This window comes from Syngnathus scovelli, chromosome 3 (assembly GCF_024217435.2).
Source record: "Syngnathus scovelli strain Florida chromosome 3, RoL_Ssco_1.2, whole genome shotgun sequence".
Taxonomy (NCBI): domain Eukaryota; kingdom Metazoa; phylum Chordata; class Actinopteri; order Syngnathiformes; family Syngnathidae; genus Syngnathus; species Syngnathus scovelli.
The window spans coordinates 4,802,246-4,827,824 of record NC_090849.1 but is presented as its reverse complement, the minus strand read 5'-3'; the positions used below and the strand labels follow the sequence as shown (position 1 = coordinate 4,827,824).

Here is a 25,579-nt window from a genome sequence, read left to right as displayed (position 1 = left end):
TACTTAATAATAATAACTAATTATACTTTATAATTTAATAAAGTTTAAAAAAGTTAAGGCTATACCTAATTTTTGTTAAGTACCCCACCTGTATATGTTTATGCATGTGGCCCTCATGGAAAAAAGTTTGGACATCCTTGTTATAGTATGTATACTTGCCTGAACTAACTCTGTAACCTGAGTTGTTAATCATGTATGTTGATACTGGTTTGTAATACAAACATGCATGTGAAATTATGAATAATTATTGGCTACAGTATCATTGTAGTAGAACAATGTCTATATTATCATACAGTCAAACTAAAATATGAGAAAGTATGCACACTTCTTGACAGAAGTTTGGGGAGCTACACCACTATCTAGTACATTGTATTCAAAAAGTCTACACACCCATGATCAAAGGCTAGGTTTTCATGGCATATATTTGTGAGCCCATAATAAATCCTTTCAAAACTTTCCTCCTGAGGTTTTCTCAGGCTAAATGAGTGAGTCTCTTCAGCGTGTTGCGGGTTCTCCCCAGAGCCTGCTCCCAATGGAAAGTGGCCAACAGTGTCCAGGAGTCATCCTAATTACACCCGAGCCACCTCATCTGGGTCCTTACTTGGATGACTTGTCACTAAAGAGCCCAGATACCCTGCAGAGTAAAACAAATTTTGGTTGTTTGTATCCGGGATCTTGTTTTTTTTGTTTCACAACCCACAGCTCGTGACCATAGGTGAGTGTAGAAACGTAGATCAAGCAGTAAATCAATTGTTTCACCTAACCCTAACCGTTTTCACAGACTGATACAGAGTCCACATCACTGCACTGATCCGCCTGTTACTAGCTTGCTCCATTCTTCTGCATTTGTCACTCATACACAAACCATCAAAACATCTGAACTCCTCCAGTTGGGGCAGGCTCTTCTCAACATGTAAAGGGCACTAAACCTTTTTCCAACTTTGTACCATGATCTTAGATTTGGAGTTGCTGACCCTCATCTCAACAGTTTAACACTCAACTGCTAAACATTGAAGAGCTGTAAAACACAGTGAGATGAAGCTAACAAAGCCACATCGTCTGCCAAAAGCAGACATAATACTGAGAGCACGAAAGTGGACACTCTCAACACCTCGGCTGTGCCTAAAAATTCCGCCGATATATATTCTGAACAGAATCAGCGTCAAACCGCAATCTTGGCACAGACTCACTGGAATCAAATACAACTTGCTGCAATACGGACCAACCTCAAACACTGGTCAAACTGGGTGCAAACAGCTCATAATCAGGGCTTCAGTACCCCATACTCTCAAAGTATTACCCACAGAACTCTGCAAAGGGGACAGTCAAACGTCCACAAAACACAAACTGGTTGGGCGAACTCCCATGCACCCTTGAGGTTTCTGTCAAGGGTATAGAGCCAAGCTACTGTTCCACAGCGAAGACAAAAACACACTTCTGAATCTCAGTTTCGACTACTCTTACCACAAAGGCTGATGAATGCGATGCCCCTGGAGTTTGAACACCCCATCCGGTCCCCCTTCTTAAAAAGAAGAACCAACTACCAAACCAGAGACGAACGACACCCACATGCACACCGTCACTAAGCAGGTATTGATCCCACTCCGCCTGCACACAAGTCAGGCGTGTACACCATCAGCGACACATTTTTTTTTTTTTTTGCATATATGTAATATGATGAGGTTATTGAATGTTTACATGGTTTTAAATTCATAACAGCCCTTTGGCAGAAACCACAAGTATGTTGCTGCCAACAAAAATGAGTTTGACAGATCTGTCTCTAAGGACTGGTTTCGCGTTTACTGGTGCAAGGAGTACTAAATTAGCCTGTCATGTCGAAGGTATGCGATGTCTCTTATGCAGCTTTCAAATTTTTGTTGTTTTTTTTTTCCTAATATCCTCGGTGTAGGCGTGTATTTAGGAAAATTCTGGTTCTCTTGGAATTTTTGACTTGCTGTTGAACGGCTAATTTATCCTTCAACCTCAGTGGTTTCACCACCACAGGCCTCAATCTGTCCCCTATAGGTGTCCCAGTGCAGGGATCCCTTTCCATCTTCACTTCTTGCTTTAAGTTATTCACTACAAATGGAATTTGTTTTTTCAGAAACCAGCTATCCAATCATAGTATTTTTATATATATGCTCCATCGTTCTACTGGGTGACTTCAATGCTCACATGGGCAATGACAGTGAGACCTGGAAGGGCGTGATTGGGAGGAACCGCCACCCCGATCTGAACCCGAGCGGTGTTCTATTATTGGACTTCTGTGCTCGACACGGATTGTCTATAATGAACACCATGTTCAAACATAAGGGTGTCTATGTGTGCACTTGGCACCAGGACACCCTAGGCCACAGTTCGATGATCGACTTTGTAGTCGTGTCATTGGATTTGCGGCCGCATGTTTTGAACACACAGGTGAAGAGAGGGTCGGAGCTGTAAACTAATCACCACCTGGTGGTGGGTTGGCTCCAATGGTGGGGGAAGATGCCGGTCCGACCTGGCAGACCCAAACGCTCTGTGAGGGTCTGCTGGGAACATCTGGCAGAATCCCCTGTCAGGAAGAGCTTCAACTCCCACCTCCGGCAGAGCTTTTCCCACGTCCCGGGGGAGGCAGAGACATTGAGTCCGAGTGGACCATGTTCCGTGCCTCCATTGTTGAGGCCGCCGACCGGAGCTGTGGCCGTAAGGTCGTTGGTGCCTGTTGTGGCGGCAATCCCCGAACCCGCTGGTGGACACCGGCAGTAAGGGATGCCGTCAAGCTGAAGAAGGAGTCCTATCGGGCCGTTTGGCCTGCGGGACTCCGGAGGCAGCTGACAGGTACCGGATGGCCAAGCAGAACGCGGCTTCGGCGGTTGCTGAGGCAAAAACCCGGGCGCGGGAGGAGTTTGGTGAGGCCATGGAGAATGACTTCCGGACAGCTTCGAGGAAATTCTGGTCCACCATCCGGCATCTCAGGAAGGTGGAGCAGTGCACCGTCAACACTGTTTACACTGGGGATGGCGTGCTGCTGACCTCGACTTGGGACGTAGTGAGTCAGTCGGGAGAATACTTCGAAGTTCTCCTCAATTCCACCTACACGCCTTCCATTGTGGAAGCAGGGCCTGGAGACTCTGAGGCGGACTCTCCAATCTCTGGGGTCAAAGTCACTGAGGTAGTTAAAAAACTCCTCGGTGGCAAGGCCCCGGGGGTGGATGAGATCCGCCCGGAGTTCTTAAAGGCTCTGGATGTTATGGGGCTGTCATGGCTGACACGCCTCTACAACACTGCATGGACATCGGGGACGGTGCCTCTGGATTGGCAGACTAGGGGGGTGGTTCCCCTCTTTAAGAAGGGGGACCAGAGGGTGTGTTCCAATTACAGGGGAATCACACTCCTAAGCCTCCCTGGTAAGGTCTATTCAGGGGTGTTGGAGGGGAGGGTCGGTCGGGAGGTCGAACCTCGGATTCAGGAGGAGCAGTGTGGCTTTCGTCCTGGCCATGGAACAGTGGATCAGCTCTACATCCTTAGCAGGATTCTCAAGGGAGCATGGGAGTTCGCCCAACCAGTCCACATGTGTTTTGTGGACTTGGAGAAGGCGTTCGACCGTGTCCCTCGGGAGGTTCTATGGAAGTTGCTTCGGGAGTATGGGGTGCTGAGCCAACTGATAAGGGCAGTTCGGTCCCTGTATCACCGATCAAGTCAAGTCAAGTCAAGTCAAGTTTATTTGTATAGCCCTAAATCACAAACAGTCTCAAAGGGCTTCACATAGCCAAAATTGACAATTATTCTCAAAGCATCCCCTGATCATAAGCTCCCAAAAGGGCAAGGAAAAACTCAAAAAATCCACCGATGCCAGAGTTTGGTCCGTATATCCGGCAGTAAGTCGGATTCGTTCCCAATGAGGGTTGGACTCCGCCAAGGCTGCCCTTTGTCACCGATTCTGTTCATAATTTTTATGAACAGAATTTCTAGGTGCAGCCGAGGCGTTGAGGGGGTCCGGTTTGGGGACCTCAGCATCGCGTCTCTGCTTTTTGCAGATGACGTGGTGCTGTTGGCTTCTTCAGGCCGTGATCTCCAGCTCTCGCTGGAATGGTTCGCAGCCGAGTGTGAAGCGGTCGGGATGAGGGTCAGCACCTCCAAATCCGAGTCCATGGTCCTCGGTCGGAAAAGGGTGGAATGCCCTCTCTGGATCGGGGATGAGATCCTGCCCCAAGTGGAGGAGTTCAAGTATCTTGGGGTCTTGTTCACGAGTGAGGGCAGGATGGAGCGCAACATCGACAGGCGGATCGGTGCACCGTCGGCAGTAATGCGGACTCTGTACCGGTCCGTCGTGGTAATGAGAGAGCTGAGCCAAAAGGCAAAGCTCTCCATTTATCGGTCGATCTATGCTCCTACCCTCACCTATGGTCACGAGCTATGGATTGTGACCGAAAGAACGAGATCCAGGATTCAAGCGGCCGAATGAGTTTCCTCCGCAGGGTGTCCGGGCTCTCCCTTAGAGATAAGGTGAGAAGCTCGGTCATCCGGGAGAGACTTGGAGTAGAGCCGCTGCTCCACTATATTGAGAGGAGCCAGATGAGGTGGCTCGGGCATCTCGTTAGGATGCCTCCTGGACGCCTCCCTGGGGAAAGGTGTCCCGGGCATGTCCCGCCGGTAGGAGACCCTGGGGACGACCCAGGACGTGTTGGAGAGACTATCTCTCTCAGCTGGCCTGGGAACGCCTTGGGATCCCCCGGGATGAGCTGGATGAAGTGGCTGGGGAGAGGGAAGTCTGGGAGTCCCTTCTAAAGCTGCTGCCCCCGCAACCCCACCCCGGATAAGCCGAAGAAGATGGATGGATAGATGTTTCTTTACCTAAAAGCAGAAACTAAATGTTCAATTAACAAAACCTTTCAAATGTGCAACAATATGCTCCCCTGAAGCCAAAATGGAACTTTTTGGCCAGAATTCCAAAGGGTAATATTTGCTAGTGAGTCAGTTAACATTGAGTAAACCTTGTTTTTTTTAACTTTGTATATAATGGGTATAGTTAACTATAAGTAAAAAATACTTAAATGTTTACATGTTAAATCCCTATCCCACTGAGAGGCAAAAAATTGTGACTATTGGTGAAGGAAGCAAAATGCGCATTCACGTCAGTTTGTCTGGGTTTGTTCCAGGTCGCAAATTTTCATGTTCACAGCTCAGCAGGATAAGGGGGTTTTGGATACATCTTACTGACTGGAAATAATACATTACTATATTAATAAGTGGGAAGAGCTACAAGAAATACCCATAGTGACCTGTAACATATTTTATTTGTAGCCGCAATATGTTCTTTCCTGTTCAAAACCAGTTATTACAGTGAAAGCTACCGTTAAAAGCATGTTAGATTGGGACATGATTGCTACTTATTATTGTTTTTTTTTTTTTAATGTGCTCATTATAATGCAAGGCTTACCCTGGCATGTAAAGAGGCTTGTTTTGTTCCATTTGGTCCATGTCGCTCTGAGGTGCCCCGACTTGATCATTATAATCATTCAGCATTGTTTCTGGCTCGCCTGACACATTTTTCACCTGTAGCAAGAGACAATGTCACACAATTGTTTATACTACAGCATTTTTTTTTACTCCTGAGATGGTAGAAAACTTGTTCAGCAAGTCAAACATGTCCCATTGCTCCACACATGTCTGAATACCAATGCACAAACATGTTGCCAAAGACAGCCATTACAGACATGTAAATGTCAGCTTTGGGCTTTTTGATTGGAATGAGAAATCAACCAGGCAGGATAAGTACATGAATGGAAGTATTTTTGCGTTTATACTTGAATATAAATCAAAGTTTTTTTCTAATTACAGAAATCATATTGTTCCAAGCATGTCCACACATTTAAAAAAAAAAAATCTCAATCGACCACGCCCAGAAACTGCTCATGAAACCACTTGTATATCACTCTGTGGAAACTCCAAAGCACATTGCATAAACCTAAAAGTATAACTGAAATATAAAAAAAACAGGCTAAAATGTGGTGGAATGCCAGGATTAAGAAAACATTTAGGGCAGGATAGCTAAATTAAAACAACAACAACAACGTCAAATATTTTTTACTCAGAAAGGCATATATCTATCCATATATACACTACCGTTCAACAGTTTAGGGTCACTAAGAAATGTCCTTATTTATTAAATAAAATCACCTATTTTCAATGAGGATAACATTAAACTAACCCGGAATACACTGTATCCATTGTTAATGTGGTAAATGACTATTCTAGCTGCAAACGTCTGTTTTTTGATGCAATAGCTAGGTGTATAAAGGCTCATTTAAAGAAACCATCCATCCAGTTCTAATGGTCCATTTTGTTTGCGAATTGTGTTAGAAGGCCAATGGATGATTTGAAAACCCTTGAAAACCCTTGTGCAATTATGTTATTTTTCATGGAATACACTAAATTGTGTGCGTGTGTGTGAGTGTGTGTGTGTGTGTGTGGGGGGGGGGGGGCAGCGTGAAAAGTGTGGATCAGTGATAATCTCCCAACACAGGGGTCCCCAGATGGTATGTCATCAGTAGGTGAATGAGGAAGAAGTGTGAATCGCTTTGAGGTACCAAAGGTGGAAAAACGCCATAAACCTACAGCTCTTTATCCACTTAATACAGACATATTTTTGTGAGAATAGGCTTCCCTATATTAAGCAATGTTTTTTTATTTTACACCCCATGCCCTAAAAACGTCCGTGTGTATTTTAACAAGGGGTTGTATTTTTTTCCTGTTTCTTTTTCTTTTTTTGAACATGCAATCATCATCTTTCCACCATCATCTATGCCAGTGGTTCTTAACCTTGTTGGAGGTACCGAACCCCACTAGTTTCATATGCGCCTTCACCGAACCCCTCGTTAGTGATTTTTTTTTTTTTTTTTTTTTAATTCAAGACATAGATGTTTTTTACTAATGCACAAAATGAGCTGTGCATGAACATCACCTTGTTCAAAGAACAAAACCAACACAATGCATGAACTCGCAACAAATTACATACTGGCAAATCAGAAGCTACACGATAAAACAGGTTTGTTCGGACCTCCTCAGTAGGGGCTCTGTCGAACCCCTGAGACCGACTCACCGAACCCCTAGGGTTCGATCGAACCCAGGTTAAGAACCACTGATCTATGCCATTCTGATTCTACCATACAAATTTATGCACTCACCCACTCTCCAATGCTGTGACTATCATTGACAACCTTAACCTCCTCCCATAGAATACGGTCTCTGCCCCAGCGCCTGATGCTGGAGCGTGTCTTAACAGCAAACACCAGAAGAATGATGAGGGCTATAAACACCAGGAAGCCCAAGACTATTGCTATAGCCTGCAAAAAAACAAATAACCAATTGTCAGTGTCAAGCCAATTCTAACCCACGTCAGGGATTGTTGAGACACCTGAACCTCGATTTTGCACGCTTCAATTCCATGCTGTCTAATGCAGTTTGGTCATGTACCCCAATTTTCTTCATTTTAAATACATTTTCAAGTAGTATTTTAAATTGATGATATATGGACCGTAAAGCTAAATGACTAGCGCGTAAACCGTAGCACTAGTGATTTGATGAATTTCCGTGACCAATATAAAGGCGTTTTATAATAATAAGTCATGCTGTTTGAGCTTCATGACTGCTTTATTACAGTGTTACGGATAGCTAGGATTGTTTTTGATTCGGAAAGGGGGAAGTTTGTGGAAACACCTCATTCATACAGTCACTCTCAAGTAAGAGCGTGGCCGGACACAGTAGTAGAATAACTGACTGCTTTATTCTCTCTTCTTTCTAATTCACAGAGCATCCAAAGGATTTAGTTAATCTGCCTGAGATTGTCATCTGCGTATTGCTTCTCTTAATAAAATGTCAACAGACTTCGATGTGTGGGGAGCATACACGGTGACAGATGGCTGCACAACAACATGCCTGATGTAAGTTAATGTGACACAGGACCCCTTCAGCTGCCTAAAAACATGCATTTCTAAAAAGAAAATACTTTCTATACAACTTGCTTTCGGGGTTAAGGCAATTCCCAAATTCTGGACCCCAAAGTCCGCGTAAAATCGAGATTTTGGTGTATCTTGCACAACATTAAATTTCTGTATATTTCATTAACTGAGGAGAGGCAGAGCCATAAGCATTCCAAAAGCATCAACTTCATACTAACAATTCATTTTAATACTCGTTCGAATTTCAAACAATGTAAGCATACACACTTTACACACACTGAAAAAGTGCTCACGAAAGCTTGAGCTCAAGCACAACAATGACGGTATCTCACCTCTTGGGGTTCCACCACACAGTAATGGTACAGATACTGGTTGAGAAAAATACCCTGGGCCTGGTTCTGGTTTTGATATTGAGCACACAGCTGTCGAACTTGATTGTAGTAAATAGACCCTGAGGACTGGGCGGTTGGGTTTACGGCGCACAGGTACACAATAGTGGCGATGATCATCAAAAATGCCAAGATGGCACAGATGATGATTGTTGCTAGGTAGAACCTTGATGAATGAGCAGCACGTTGTCTTGACACAACCAACACAAAAATGATGAGCACAGCTATAAAGGTGATGGCAGAAATGGCAATAATGAAGCCTTTTCCAGCAACAGGATCTATTTGTGTTGATCCTCCATAGCCACCGTAGCCACTATAGGAACCGCCAATGCCTCCTCCAAAGGCGCCACCATAACTGCCACCATAACTGCCACCGTATGCACCACCGTATGCGCCACCGTATGAGGAGCCATAGCCTGGCAGCAAGCTGCTGCTACCACCCAGACCAATGGCATTCATATCATAGTCCCAGGCAAGGGTGGAGGCTACACAAGCAAACACAGCCACACACATGATGATGATCAAGATGCAAAGTATCTTCATCACGCCCGGTGGTGAACTCCAGCGATAGAAATGTAGCATGGTGTCTGCTGGATGGTAGGAAAATGCAGGATTGGACATGAGCTCACTATGCCTGTGTCTGTTGCTGTGGCTGCAACAAAAGAAAACAGAAATTGAGATTACATTTTGCAATATTAAAGGAGCAATATGAAACTACTTCACCATTTTTTTAGATTTTAGCAATGTTAAAATGCTAATTCTTCACTAAAGTGGTGCTTTCCTCTATTCACTCATCTTCGAGCATTCATTGCTAAGCACCAGCTCCTACGGTCTAAGAAAACGAACGGGACCTCACTGTGTGACGTCACAATGTGAAGAGCCACCCTGTGCCACCCCTGCAGACTAAACACACGGCTAGTTTCTCCAAGCAGCTGTCCCTGCAACTTGAGTTGACATGCAGCTGTTCTCATTTTAATGCATCAAATAAATTATAAAATATTTTCAGTGCCTTCTTTAATGTGCTCAAGTACATTACTTGACATACTAGATGCCTTAAATGAGACTTTTTTTATTTTACGTAGTTTTGAGATGCCCTACTTTGTGAACGGTTATTGGACCTTGAGTCTAAAATCCATCCATCCATCCATCCATCCATCCATCCATCCATCCATCCATCCATCCATCCATCCATCCATCCATCCATCCATCACCTAATTTACTTTAATCTCCATGATCCCAAGTCAAACACTGGCCAAGGACAAATCTCAGTGTGTCTTTTACCATTGAGTCATTTGCTGAACTGGCTATTGTTTTGGTCCAATTGTTAATCTATTGTGTTTTACAATTTATTAATGTAATGCGTGAGTCCTTGCTCACTCCAGTGATTTCCCAAAAGTGATCAATTTCCCTTTAATGGCAACTTTTATGTAATCCTCCTCGCTACATGAGTAGGACGCATGATTTCTTAGTAGGAAGCAGGTCTACTGCCATTTTCCACACAGGCTGTTCTGTAACTGTCTGATGACTAGTGCTAACAACAAAACAGCACAGCAGTTCTTACGGCATACCATCTCATCCCAGTGGTTTTAGTAGTTTTTATTCTCACACATTAAGAAATACAATAGATTACAATACAATAGAGTCTGCAAATTATAAATCGATTAGTAATATGCCAATATCCCAATCCAACGAGTAAATTCCGACTTATTTGTGCACAGCACTAATACAAAGGTATATATTTTCCTGTCATAATTAATATTTTCTGCCTCATTAATTCATAATGAATAATGAAACTGGGGACCAAATGCAAAATAGTGATGTGTATAGGAAGCTGTTCTCATTTTCGCTTGACTAAAGGCCTCTTTATACTCGCACGGGCGACTAAGGCCGCATTGCATCATGTGACCAACCATGGCTGGGGATGAAAACCCTAGCCTCTGGGGGCCCACCGCTCTAGCACTGAGCCACGCCACCCAATCACATTCCATAAAATACGTATTAGTATATCATATATCATGTTATATAAAAATAATAATACACTCACTGTTTGTTGCCACTTGGCTGGTACGGAGGGATGCTGACTTTATCGCGTGGCATTGTGAAATCCACTTAGAATGCACTCTGTAACAAAATCACACAGGTTCACTTCAAGGAGAACGAACTCAAGGCAAATATTTTCTTTGAAATAATATACAAGTCTAAACATGTATTCTGGTTAATATCACATTTATGGACTAATAATTAAGCAGCTTAATCCATCCATTTTCATCAGTAAGAAGGTGCTGCCATTTTGCTCTGCACCATCCTCTGTTGTCAACTGAAATTGGCATCACATGACCAAACACAGAAAACAGATATACAGTGACGTTTACAATGCGAATTTGAGGGCACCTTTACATATGTCGATGTCAGGCATGTGGGATATATTATTGCAAAAATAATGAAAGCAGTTTCTGTCATGCGGTCACGTTTATTTTTCCGGATTTCTGTCTTGTCTGTGTCGTAACTTCACTTCCTGTTTTATTTTGTCATCCCTTCCGTTTCAGTTCGTGTTTCCTTCCTCTGTTTTCGGTTGTCTTGTATTCCCTGATTCCGATTGTGTGCACCTGCGTGGTTGGCGCTAATTGTCAGCACCTGCGTCCCAGCCCTTTTGTGTGTATTTAGTCCGTGTCTTCCCCTTGTCTTGTGCCAGTGTGTCTTGCCTCGTCCCGACCACCAGCGATTCCTTGACGTCCGAACTCCCAGTAAGATTCCTCCTTTTTGTCTCGCCACAGAGCGACGCTTTTCGTTAGTGCCTTGTTCCCCATAGCCCTTTTTGTCTCGCCCGAGTGCGACGCTTTTTGTTTGGACTTTTTGCCGAGTGTTTCCCTCGCAAGAGGCGCCTTGAGTTGTATTTGTTGATCATCATTTGTTGGAATAAATCAGAGAAAAGAAAGACTCTGCATCCGAGTCCTCCGCCTTGTTCCCTGCCTGACAGTACACACTGGCCAGACATGGACTCGGCAGAGTCGGAGCACCTGTGCGCCGCAGTGCGCTCCCACGCCTCACAGCTCGCCCAGCACCAGAGGGAAGTGGGCAATTTGGGCGAGGAGATCCGAGGGCTCGCGAAGAGCCAAGCAGATTTCAGAGGGGCGGTCGCCGCCCAGGTAGGAAAGCTGGGTCAACAACTGCAGGACGTGCTCTCGCTTTTAAACGTGGGACCAGCAGCGACCTCCAGCACACCCACTGCTTCCCCCGTGACTCCCCTTGCCTTAGCCACCATGACCGGCGGTGCCAGACTGGCTCCTCCAGAACGCTACTCCGGCGAACCCGGCCTTAGCCGGGCCTTTATTACTGAGTGCGAGATGCATTTTGAGAGGTCCCCGGCGGATTTCCCCACCGAACGCTCCAAGGTGGCCTATATGGTATCGTACCTGACGGGAAGGGCCCGCACGTGGGCCACGGCGGAATGGGCCAGGGATTCCATCTCCTGTCGCTCTCTCCCCGCTTTTGTCGGGGCTCTGCGTACGGTGTTCGACCCAGTCTCCGCTGACCGAGAGAAGGCTCGGCAACTCTGTCAGATATCCCAGGGACAAGAGACCGTCGGAGATTACGCCATCCGTTTCCGCACGCTGGCCGCGGAATGCGGCTGGAACGTGACGGTGCTGTATGACATCTTCCTCCGAGGCCTTTCTGGATCCATACAGGATCAGCTAATTCCCCTGGATCTTCTCACCGATCTCGACGCCCTCATCGCTCTGGCTATCCGCACCGACAACCGGCTGCAAGAGTGGAGGAAGCACCGCGGAAGCAGGAACGCCCCCGCCTTCGTGCCAGTAGCCGTTCCTTCCGCCCTAGACGCGAACCGCCCCAGGCCGGATGGGGATCGGCAGCACCAGGAGTCGGAACCGATGCAGTTGGGCAGAGCAAAGTTGACAGAGGAGGAGAAGATACGACGACGCCGCGAAGGTAGATGCTACTACTCCGGTGAGCTCGGACACCTCCTCCTCTCCTGCCCGGTGAGGAGGACCCTGAAGGTAAGTGCCTTCTCTGCGGCTCTGTCCCCGGGGCGAGTTCTCCCCAAGGACAGCTGGGAAAAGAGATAGAACTTGACGTGCTAATAGACTCAGGAGCTGATGAAAGCTTGATAGACTGGGCATTTGCTCGCCGATGGGGAATAAAAACTGACCTGCTGAACACTCCCGTGAACGCCAAGGCACTCAATGGACAGGCACTTTTTGAGATAACACACATAACAGAACCTGTCTCGCTGTCTCTTGGGCCCCACCATGAGAATATACGACTACATGTCGTGACCTCCCCAATGAACCCCCTCATTCTCGGGTATCCATGGCTTCAACGCCACAACCCCGCTATAGACTGGGGATCAGGGGAAATAACGGGATGGGGACCCAACTGTCACGATTCCTGTATCAAATCTAACCCGCACTCTGTGCCTTCTGCTCTAGACTCGCAAACTCCAGACTTGACCGGGGTTCCCGTGTGTTACCACCAATGGGCCGAGGTATTCAGCAAGGCCAAGGCTACCTCCCTACCCCCCCCCCACCGTCCGTATGATTGTGCCATTGAACTCCTGCCGGGCTCAACCATACCCAAGGGGAGGCTTTATTCCCTTTCGGGACCCGAAAAGCAGGCCCTGAACGATTATATAGACTCCTCTCTTCAAGCAGGGTTGATTCGACCGTCATCGTCGCCTGCGGGTGCGGGGTTCTTTTTCGTGGGCAAAAAGGACGGCACCCTACGTCCCTGTATTGACTACAGCCCCCTCAATCAGATCACAATCAAAAACCGGTATCCTCTCCCCCTGATGTCGACCGTGTTCGACCAATTACAGCAAGCCCGGGTGTTCACGAAGTTAGACCTGCGCAACGCGTACCACCTAGTGCGCATCCGGGAGGGGGACGAATGGAAGACGGGTTTTAACACACATCGAGGACACTTTGAAAACTTAGTAATGCCATTTGGCCTCACCAATGCCCCTGCGGTGTTTCAGGCCATGATAAATGATATTCTGAGGGACTGTTTGGATCGATTTGTGTATGTATATTTAGATGATATTTTGATTTATTCCCCGGATTTGGAGACCCATAGGTCTCACGTCGAGACTGTTCTGCGACGCCTCCTTGACCACCAACTGTACGTTAAGGCCGAGAAAAGCGAATTCCACACAAACACCGTATCTTTTCTCGGTTTCATCATAGCCCCGGGCAAAGTAAAGATGGACCCGGCGAAAGTTAGCGCGGTAACTGAATGGCCTACCCCTGACTCCCACAAAAAGGTGCAGCAATTCCTGGGCTTTGCCAATTTTTATAGGCGGTTCATCAAAGGTTTCAGTGCTACGGCGGCTCCCTTGCATGCGCTAACGTCCCCTAAGGTTCCATTCTGCTGGTCGGCGGAGGCGGCCTTCCAGGAGCTGAAGAACCGCTTCAGCTCCGCTCCTATCCTCACGCTTCCCGACCCGTCACGACAGTTTGTGGTGGAGGTTGACGCCTCCAATCGAGGGGTAGGGGCCATTCTATCCCAGAGAGCCAAGAGTGACAACAAGCTCCATCCGTGCGCGTTCCTGTCCAGACGGCTGACGCCAGCTGAACAGAACTACGACGTGGGAGATCGCGAACTGTTGGCGGTAAAACTGGCATTAGAGGAATGGAGACATTGGTTGGAGGGAGCACAGCAGCCCTTTCTGGTCTGGACAGACCATAAAAATTTAGAGTACATTAAGACGGCCAAGAGATTGAATTCTCGCCAAGCCCGTTGGTCACTCTTTTTCAATCGATTTAACTTTACTCTGTCTTACAGACCGGGATCCAAAAACACCAAGCCTGACGCGCTCTCCCGTGTCTACAGCCCAGATCCGGAAGTTAAGAAGCCCGAACCCATTCTGCCTCCTCATTGCATGGTAAGAGCAGTGACCTGGCCTATCGAAGGCCTGGTGCAGCAGGCCAATGGCAACGAACCACCCCCTAGTGGGTGCCCTGAGAACAGACTGTTTGTTCCCGATCAATTACGGTCCCAAGTTGTCCATTGGGCTCACACCTCCAGACTCCCCTGTCATCCGGGCATGCGCAGAACCCTGTTTGTCGTCCAGCAGCGATTCTGGTGGCCCTCCATGGGGGCAGACGTCAGCGAATACGTCTCAGCCTGTCCCGTCTGCGCCCGGAATAAGAACTCCCACGGCGCCCGTATGGGGTTGCTGCATCCCCTCCCCATTCCATCACGTCCGTGGGCAGAGATCTCCATGGACTTCGTCACAGGGCTTCCGGCCTCAAATGGGCGAACAACCATACTCACTGTTGTAGACAGATTCTCGAAGATGGCTCACTTTATCGCTTTGCCCAAGCTGCCGTCCGCTAAACGAACGGCAACAGTAATGATGGACCACATATTCAGGATTCATGGTTTCCCAAAGGACATTGTTTCAGATAGGGGTCCCCAATTCATATCCAGGTTTTGGAAGGAATTTTGTAGGCTCATAGGGGCAACCGTGAGTCTCACATCGGGCTATCATCCAGAGGCGAACGGGCAAACGGAACGCATCAACCAACAGTTGGAGACGGGTCTCCGCTGCCTTGTCTCCCAAACCCCCTCCTCGTGGAGCAAGAACGTCACCTGGGTGGAGTATGCCCACAACTCCCTGCCTACCACGGCTACAGGTATGTCACCGTTCAAGTGCGTGTATGGCTACCAGCCCCCAGTCTTCCCTGACAGTGAGCCGGAGGTGACGGTGACCTCGGCCCACGCCTTGGTGCGCCACTGTCGTCGTGCCTGGTCGGCGGCGCGGGTCACGCTGATCCGCCAGGGGGACCGTGTCAAGCGGATGGCTGACCGAAGGAGACGTCCGGCGCCCGTGTACCAGCGGGGTCAACGTGTTTGGCTGTCCGCCAAGGATCTTCCCCACCGGGGGGACTCCAGGAAGCTAGCGCCTCGCTTTTTGGGTCCATTCCCCATCGCCAAGGTCGTGCACCCGGCCGCGGTGCGTCTCCGCTTGCCCAGGTCCCTTGCAGTCCACCCCACCTTTCACGTCGGGAAGGTCAAGCCGGTAGTGGACAGTCCGTTGGTGCCAGATCCTGCGCCGCCCCCGCGGACGGTAGGAGGTGGGACGGCCTACACGGTGAAAGAACTGTTGGACGTGCGCAGAAGGGGCCGGGGCTGGCAGTACCTGGTGGACTGGGAGGGTTATGGGCCTGAGGAGCGGCAATGGGTGCCGCCTAGTTTTATTTTGGACCCGGGGCTGTTTGAGGACTTTTATGCAGCTCACCCTGAGGCTCCTGGGCCGTCTGGGATCCGGCCCTGGGGGGGGGGGGTTATGTCATGCGGTCACGTTTATTTTTCCGGATTTCTGTCTTGTCTGTGTCGTAACTTCACTTCCTGTTTTATTTTGTCATCCCTTCCGTTTCAGTTCGTGTTTCCTTCCTCTGTTTTCGGTTGTCTTGTATTCCCTGATCCCGATTGTGTGCACCTGCGTGGTTGGCGCTAATTGTCAGCACCTGCGTCCCAGCCCTTTTGTGTGTATTTAGTCCGTGTCTTCCCCTTGTCTTGTGCCAGTGTGTCTTGCCTCGTCCCGACCACCAGCGATTCCTTGACGTCCAAACTCCCAGTAAGATTCCTCCTTTTTGTCTCGCCACAGAGCGACGCTTTTTGTTAGTGCCTTGTTCCCCATAGCCCTTTTTGTCTCGCCCGAGTGCGACGCTTTTTGTTTGGACTTTTTGCCGAGTGTTTCCCTCGCAAGAGGCGCCTTGAGTTGTATTTGTTGATCATCATTTGTTGGAATAAATCAAAGAAAGACTCTGCATCCGAGTCCTCCGCCTTGTTCCCTGCCTGACAGTTTCCCTTTTAAAAAGGGAAAAACAGTGACTATGTCAACAACACCAAGCAACTTTAATGACTCCCTGAGCTCTAAATATCCCTTTTATCAACAAATAAACATCCATAAATTCACAGATGACAAATTGTCCAATATTTTGACTCCCATATTTCTAACTGAGACTATGCAAATATGAAAACCACCTGCAAAATGATACAGCACAATTTGACACCATTGTAAACTATAACTACAATAATAAACAGTGAAACCGACTGTTGGTTGCCCATTGGTAGAGCAGATTTATCATCACAGGTTCATGCTCAACCGAGTTTAAGTTTTGTATATCATAACTTGATGATTCACGGTACAATAAAAAAACACTGTTTGATTTACCTTGTCTCCTCGATTAATGTCCGGATGTTACTTTATTGAAAACTTTGACCATGGTCAACAGACTTAGATTGACCATGATTTATATCTTATTATACTCGATTTATCAGTCTTGTGAGAGAAAGTAATTTTTATAAAGGGGCAATTGAAACTAAGGTTATGAAACAATGGAACTAGAGCATGGCCAGTATTTTCATGAAATCAGGCATAAAATCACAGTGGACTGTTTGTGGCATGCAGTTTTTTTACTTTAACCCAGTAGTTTCAAATCCAGCTGGCTCTCCTTTTCATTCTTTCTATTGTTATTTTAATCATGCTTGTATTACTTTCTAGCAACAAATTGTGCATACTAGTTCATGTTATTGTTAATGTTGTTAAAGTAATGAGAAAAAGTAATGGTGTTCTGTGCACAGGGACGCAGCCTGCATTTCAGAGATAGGGCAGCTAGGGCGTACAAATGGTCAGAAGTAAATCAACTTCTGTGAGAAAATGATCATCCACTCACATTGAACTGCTACTTTCCATAGTGACCCAAAAACCTCAAAAACCGAGCTGCTTGTCTGGTTGAGGTAAAACACTGACATCAATAGTTGGACAATTAAATGAACAAGGCAACAATTAACACAAAAATTCAGTCACCACCCTCTTTCAAATAAACTAATCTAATCTAATTTAAAACATAATTACTGCCACAAAATGGAAATTAAGCGAGATGTCTAGGAATTGAATAAATAACTGATTTCATATCTCAAATGTGATTGTCAATGCCTTTTGATTTCCTAAATCCTCCTTGAAAGCAGACATATTGTCTTTGCCTTACCATACTTTCTTAGGTTTTACTCCAGTCATCTGAAAACTGAGAGTCACATTCCAGTCATACACTTAGCCCTTGTATTATGTTGAGAATAAAATACATTTATTATTTTGCGGGTCATTTTGACCCGTATTGTGTAAATCCACTCAAAACTGTCATAAAATGAAGTTAAACCAATAAGAACTTTTTTTTAGACTAGAAAATACAATTTCTGGAGAAATTGCGTGTGAAGGCGAAGACCTCGAATAACTTCTTGGGGAATGCTGCCGAATGATGTTGAAACGAGTTGAATTACTTGAGAAATGTAGAAAATAGAAGTGTAAAATGAAATTTTGGAGAATTTCTAGTAAATTTCAAAATTGCGAATTTGTAATTTTTGGTAAGTGGGAAGTTGTGGAATAGGTAGGAAAATGATGAACAGTTGGAAGTTGGAACAGGTTTAATCGGTTGAAAAATGTAGAAATTAGAGTTGAAAAATGAAATTTTGGAGAATTTGGCATACATTTCAAAACTGAAAATGTTGAACTTTCGGTAAGTGGAAAGTTGTGGAATAGGTAGGAAAAATATGAACAAGTGAGTAGGACAGATAGTGGAAGATAGTAATAATACAACACTTTATGACAATGAATTTTCGAATACATTTGGTGTTAAATTGTGGTAAATTTTTTGTTCTGGTGTAGATAGGTTAGCAACACGAGAGATTTAGAGGTTCAAAAGAAAGACAGTTAAAAGAAAACATTTTTGATTTGGACAATTGCAGGCTAACAGGAACATGAGAACGATAAGAACTACGAGGTGGGATCCAATTTCATTGGGGAGATTGAGCACAGCACCATACTCTAAGTCACATTTTTGAGCAAGCATGACAATAACATGTGAGAGGTCAAGACATACAGATCAGGGCTTGATGTGGAAAGCAGACTTCGATGAGTTGGTTTTCAATAATGATACTGAAGACAACATACTGTCCGATTAAATTGGAACTATAGATAAAATGTAGCTCAAAAATAGGATGAGTTGCAGGATTTACGATATAAAAACGAGACCGCTGTTATTAGAAGAATTTGAAGTTTGGTAAACAAACATTACCAGCAAATTGATGGAAGCAGCTACATTTGGAGATAGTCTTACAAGTTTGATGTCCCAGCCTGTCATTCTCAGTGTCAGGGCCCCTGAAACCCAATCCGAGTCTTCGCCTGCAGCCGTGAACAACTACAAAATGGTGCCTGGCTCTGAAGCACCTTTGACCTTTGGCGAAGGACAAGAAAAGACTGCTGTTGTGCTTGGACAAGGACAAGTACACTCCGGAGGACAGACAACATCCTCGGGGACGAGAAAAGACAGTGAAAAGCGGAGGAACTCACAATGATGAAAATTGACTCATTTGAACAATGGGCTCATTCAAGAGTGATGGATGGGGTCGCTCTGAAGCAACGACAAAAGAACACCAACTTGATAGGGTGAAGTGCGGCAAAAAGATATGGACTTGGAGTGTCCGACAACCAAATCGCACTCCTTGCTACGGCGTTCCCAAATTTGGTGAAGCTTGGTTCAAAGTGGAAGGGAGGTTCATTGTGCACTGAGTTTGACAGAACTGAGGAGATTTGATAAATAAATAAATAAAAATTTGAAAAATACGTAGGGCTACAGATTATAGTCAGTGATTGAACGGATTTGGATAAAACAAATAGGCTAAAACGGTAGGAAACAAGAGCAAGATCTTATATTTTGGCTCATCAAGCTTAAGACGTAGAGGTCGAGTTATATAAATTTTAGAACAGGACATTTGGCAGTCAAGAGGAAGCTAGGTTGCTCAATGTACCTACTCAATACAATAGTAAGTTTTTTTGCACCACAGTGGAGGTTGGATGGTCAGAAAGTTAGGTACGTTCAATTTTTGACATTCACACAATCATGCATAGGAGTCACAAGGCAACAGTTAACAAGACAATGACTGCAATACGGGCCACCTACGACTGCACCGACATGGAAAAGTAGAAGTGAGAGAGCAGAGTATGGGATTATATGCTAAAACGTCTGCTATACAGTTACCAATAGGAGATTCTATCAAGAGAAGCTACATGAGAGATGGATTAGAATCTCTTTGTCTGCGTGGGTGCGTGTGTGTGTGTGTGTGTGTGTGTTCACACCCTGTGTGGGTGCGAGCGTGTGAGGAGAAAGAAGGCATGGGTAAGACAATCTCTTTTAAACCAGGAGGCAATAAATGGGAACGCCCCTGTCATAAATAGTTTTTGGTTAAAGGGAATCATTAGGAAGTGTTCAAACTCTTCCCGCAAACATTCCTATTTGCCAATTAAATGGGCACTACAATTGACTACGAGAGTTGCAAACAACAGATGAAGAGCAGTCCTTGGCAGATTATATGATCAGGACGCTCAAACTGTGTCAAAGACAAATTTACTGCCGCTTGATCTTTCCTCCTCACAGGTCGACAACCCCATCAATCCAGGAGACTGGGTCTACATCGAGGTCATCAAAAGAAGGAACTGGGCCAGCCACGACGGACGGGAGGGACCATTCCAAGTCTTGCTGACTACACATGTTGCATCCAAGGTTGCAGGACCCACAAATGCATTAACGACGACTGCTCTCCAGGAGGAAACTGGATGGGAGCTTTGGACATCACCGCTGTGTGCCAGGATGAGAGAGCCGTTTTCAAGGTGTAAGGGCTCTACTACCAACATGGCTGCACCATCGGACGGGACCTACTTCATTCAGAAGTTCAGAGGCACTGCCTCACCTGCATCCTATGAGTGCACGTGCCTGTTCAGTACGGATCATGGTTTTGTGGTCACAGGAGTTGTCCGATGCTGCCTGCCAACTGGACACGAGTGTGTGCGCCGGTGTGTGTGACAGACCTCACCTACAGACTAGAACATCATCAGCTGACGAAAACACGGGCACATATACAACTTCTTAGACGTGACAGTTGTGATAATGATAATGAGACGTGGATTGCGTAGATGCTGTTCTGTTGAGCATGTATTACGGAAACTTGTTGATTTGACCATCGAAAATGCTTCGCAAGTGATGGATACAATGATGTACTGTTTCTGTGTTTTTCTTTTTATTTTTTATTATTCATAGCATTCTGGTCGCCTGTGGCAACGGGGCCGTGTAAGAATTTTCCTGCTAATAACATCTGGCCAGCAGGTTTTTCGCTTACACAATAAGTTTGAGGTAATGCCTCATCTTCACTGGAATGTGTTGCTATCATTATTTGTTGTTTTTATTTTTACCATTCTACTTTCTTCATTTTACGTATACCGTAATTTCCGGACTATAAGCCGCACAGGACTATAAGCCGCACCAGCTAAAATTCAGGGATATTTTAGTTTTTTTCTTACATAAGCCGCACCGGACTATAAGCCGCACGTGCACATGAGTTTTTTACAAAGAAAGACAGTACACAGAAAGCCGTAAAAATCCATAAATACGCCGCGCCGCCATTTAAGCCTCAGGGTTCAAAGTAACCTTCTGAATGAAATGCATTAAAAGTTCACATTCATTACAACTTGTTTTTGGTGAGCAAAATGTCAGAAGAATTGAATTTAAATGCTGATTGATTGGGTTTTAATACAATGCAGATGGTCCAAACAGCGCCACTCTGAGTCACATGGCAGAGTAAGAGAAAGGGTTTAGAGCCCTTTGACGCAGGTAACCTAGTGTGCATTCCTACTAAAGCTCATAATAGTCACAAACAACACAGCCAGAATAAGCAGCAGCCATAGTAGTGTTTTAAAATAGTATTTTTGTTGTTTTTTTCTTCAAGATACCGCACAACAGTGGTCCACAGCCTTTTTACGAGTGTATAAAAGTGATCAAGTCATCACAAAAATCACGAAAAAAATCTTATATAAGCCGCACCTGACTATAAGCCGCAGGGTTCAAAATTTTGGAAAAAAGCCGCGGCTTATAGTCCGGAAATTACGGTATATGTTTTTTTCTTGCTTGTCGTTGTTGTTTGGGGTGGCATAATCATATGATAAATCAGGAGGGAGATGTTAGGGTTTTCAGGTTAGTTTGATCCTATGATTATGTTGGAATGTAACCTGTAATACTTAAACTCGGTTGTCCTGTCTTAATAAAAGTAGTAGAACAAAGTGACTAGCTGCAGAGGAAGCAATCAAAGTTGTTTAGTTCACACAACATCGTGAAGGACCCCCTGCTGTGCTTTGATCAGCCAGGGGCTTCGGCCATTTGTCTACTCTGACCCCCACTCTCACCCCCACTCTGTTCCTCCTAATAAATATGCCCTTGCAGGAAGGAGACCTTTCAGACTTCATTCGATAATCGCTGTTCAGACAGCGACGAATGGACTCTCCACCTGCAGGTGTCTAAAAGAACTTGCTTGTCTCCTGTTTGGTTCTTGCAAAATAAGTTGGAGTGAGCAAATCTCTAACAGGAGTCGCTTCCGCCCACGTCGCCCACGTCGCCATTAGGCTCTCGATCGTCGCTCTTCGGACACAAAGTATGGCAGTGGACCAAGAGGTTTGTACGGCTTCGTGCACCAACTGTACCCTTCTCTTAGAGAAGTTATCTCTGCTAGAGGGACGTGTCCGCCAGTTAGAGCAGAATAGTGCGATAACAGTAGTTGTGGCGGACACAGACGTGAGCTGTAGTCAGCCCGCTAGCCCGGTTAGCATTAGCCCGAAGCGGCTTGCTAATCGCGATGAGCCAGGTAAGACGCATAGCCGTCCAAAGTCATCTCGGTCTACTGGCCCTCGCACTTTAGTCATAGGTGACTCCATTACCCGAAACATTACGCTTAAAAATCCAGCCACGGTAATGTGTATTCCTGGGGGCAGAGCACCCGACATAGAAGCTAATCTTAGGGAGCTGACTCGCAATAGGCCTAGTCAACAGCGTAGTTCCACCAACACTAGCGACTCGGACATAGTGATAAAGTCCAATGATGTTAGGATGAGACAATCAGAGATCACAAAGAAAAACATAGCGAGGACTTGTGATCTTGCCAGAAAGATGAGTCGGCATCGAGTATTTGTCTCTGGCCCCCTGCCTGGGAGAGGCAATGATGAGAGGTTGAGTAGATTAGTCTCCCTTAATCGATGGATGGCTGGGTTCTGTAAAAAGCAGTGACTGTATTTTATAGATAACTGGTCCTCCTTCTGGGGCCGCCCCGACCTGCTGAGGAAAGACGGCCTTCACCCTAAGCGTGAAGGCGCCTTCACTCTTTCTAGGAATATAGATTACTGTCTGAGCCACTCATGACAGGTCACTTTAGAGCAGGCCAGGGCACAGGTGATTGGACAACCTGTGAGGATGGGTTTGGAGTCTGTTAAGTTAAAGTTAACTAGCGCTAGGCTAGACTTTCAGCATACACATAGCCCCTCGTGTAGACTAGAGCGCGACAGTTTGAATAGTGCTACAGTACACATAAACACACTTTCTACTGGGGTAGTAGACAAATCCAATCACTCCGCCCCGACCGGTCTTGCTGATGAAACGGTGCCTGTTTTAGATAACTTCACATGTGTAACAAATATTCACCATCAAATTCCCACGGTCGTTTCATCCCACCGCGCTAATAAACTTTTGAGAGGTGATGTCAGGCCTAGAGAACACAATCTTACTCGCATCCCGTTTAAAAATCCTTCGATAGATACGCACCCTGATCGACGGATTACACTTAAACTCGGTTTTATGAATGTTAGATCGCTTAATACGAAAGCAGTTCTCGTTAATAACCTTATCACGGAACATAATCTAAACATTTTCGGTCTTTGCGAGACCTGGTTAAAACCTAATGAACTGCTGCCGCTTAACGAGGCCTCGCCTCCAAATTTTGTGAGCTCACATGTGGCGCGTCCTCGAAAAAAGGGTGGGGGTGTCGCCCTCATCTCAAATTCTGAGCTTGGATTTAGGCCTCGCTCAATTCACGTATTTAAAACATTTGAAGTTCTCATTGTGCGATCCACTGCTTTACCGTCATTCTATCTTGCTGTTATTTACCGTCCACCCGGGGCTTACTCTGGCTTCCTGGATGAATTTTCAGAATTTGTGGCTGATCTAGTGACAAATGCAGATAATATAGTTATCATGGGTGATTTCAACATCCACATGAATTCACCGTCAGAACCACTGACTTCGGCATTTCAGACTATAATCGATACGTTTGGTTTTACGCAAGCCGTACAGGCAGCAACGCATAAGAATGGAAATACCTTAGATCTGGTATTATCCCGGGGACTAGAAACCTCAAATATAGCAGTACTGCCATACACTACTGTTTTGTCTGATCATTTCTTAATAAAATTTGAAATTTTAGTTCCTTGTCAAAGACAAGAGAGCAATCAGAATTATAGCAGCCATAATTTTAACTCCATTGTTGGGAATGATATACTTTTTATCATTGGAATCTATGTATCTACTTTTGTGTGCAAGATTCTCCGCAGTATGTGACCATCATGCCTTGTGAAAATGACTTGGGGGCATATGGCCGGCTAATGACTGGAGTCATGAGCCGCGCTATACAATAAGCCCCACAGTTAGCTAGACATGATCAGATCATGAGATTGTCATGGGATGGCTGAAGCAGACACACAGACTATGTTTTTGTTAAGCTAATGGTCATGAGACGTCCATACTGCTCACTCCATAAGAGTATCCCCTTTGTTCAGTGGTAATGAGATAACTATGGAATGTACTTCCTGCCTGGGAACCTACCCGATCATGTACACTTGCCCAATTGTTTCTTTCTCAATAAAAAGCTCGGCTAATCTCAAGAAGAGCGCGGATCTCAGCCACACTTGCTGTGTGTGTCTGGGCTGCGCCCTTCTGCGCAAAAGAAAACGCTAAGCCAAAAAGACCTACCGCCTCTGAGATTGATTTCAGATAAATGTTGTCAACCCAACACTCCATGACTGCAACTGCGCTATCTGAGTTACTGTCGCCGGCAACCGCCATGTTTCCCGCATACAGCGGCTCTATTGATAATCTTACAAATTAATTCAATGCAACATTATTAAAAGCCATCGACTCTGTGGCGCCGCTATATCTGAAAACTCGCCGTAGATGGCCAACTCCGTGGTTCACAGATGAAACACGTACGCTTAAGCAATTATGTAGAAAGCATGAGCGCAGATGGCGTTTAACCAAACTTGAGGTTTTCCATCAGGCATGGAAGGACAGCCTCCTGAAATATAAAGATCTTACCTTAGCAAAAACTCGTTATTTTTCGCAAGTCATTAATCTCAATAAAAACAATCCTAAATACCTATTTGATACAGTGGCAAAGCTAACTCTGCGCCAGCCGACCCCCGATAGCTCCTTCCACTCAGCTGACGAGTTTATGAAATTTTTTGCTCAAAAGATTGAGTCCATTAGGGACGAGATCAAGAATACCATTCCAATCGCTCCGCCGGTTACTAGCGCTGGGGATCATGCAATAACCCTCTCAAATTGTGTCCCTTGAAATGCTTACATAATTGGTTAGTGCGGCTAAACAAACAACATGTTTACTCGACCCGCTTCCAGCCAAACTACTTAAAGAATTATTTCCAATTTTAGGACCGTCCGTCTTAATCAATCTGTCTGTTTCCTCTGGGATAGTGCCAACAGCCTTTAAAACCGCTATTATTAAACCGTTACTTAAGCGAGCAAATCTTGACCCGGACTGTCTCAGTAATTATAGGCCAGTTTCAAACCTCCCATTCATAGCAAAACTTCTTGAAAAAGTAGTAGCGCAGCAGCTTATTGATTACATGGTCGCTAATAATCGATATGACTCTTTTCAGTCTGGTTTTAGAGCTAATCATTCCACAGAGACAGCACTTGCTAAAGTGACTAATGATCTCCTCATAGCTATGGATTCAAATACGTCGTCTGTATTGTTACTACTCGATCTTAGTGCTGCCTTTGACACTGTAGACTTCGATATTTTATTAGGGCGTCTTAAAAGTTGTGTTGGTATCTCAGGGTCAACACTAGGCTGGTTCTATTCCTATCTATCAGACAGGATGCACCGAGTGGTCCATGGCAATACGTCCTCTGAGCTCTATAATGGTACGTGTGGTGTCCCACAGGGATCGGTACTCGGACTGGTTTTATTTAATATTTATATGATTCCGCTTGGGGACATAATACGTAAATATAATATTAGTTTTCAATGCTACGCGAATGACACCCAATTATATATGCCGTTATCGATGACAGATCCGCGGGACTGTTATAATCTCGAGGCGTGCCTTGCGGAGAT

General features: G+C 45.5%; 1 protein-coding gene across 4 annotated transcripts in view; it reads right to left on the bottom strand.

The window, feature by feature from the left end:
* Nucleotides 1-25,579, bottom strand: part of oclnb (occludin b) — a 56,581-nt gene that overhangs the window by 23,070 nt on the left and 7,932 nt on the right. For 3 of the 4 annotated variants that reach the window (XM_049762370.1, XM_049762366.2, XM_049762367.2), the window contains exons 2-5: nucleotides 10,377-10,453; nucleotides 8,276-8,984; nucleotides 7,170-7,328; nucleotides 5,423-5,538 (exon numbers count right to left, since the gene is read on the bottom strand). In XM_049762370.1, coding sequence (XP_049618327.1) covers nucleotides 5,423-5,538; nucleotides 7,170-7,328; nucleotides 8,276-8,984; nucleotides 10,377-10,429 — 1,037 coding nt within the window. In that variant the 5' untranslated portion in view covers nucleotides 10,430-10,453. The remainder of the gene's footprint in view (nucleotides 1-5,422; nucleotides 5,539-7,169; nucleotides 7,329-8,275; nucleotides 8,985-10,376; nucleotides 10,454-25,579) is intronic. The other variant, XM_049762369.2, reaches the window with a different exon arrangement.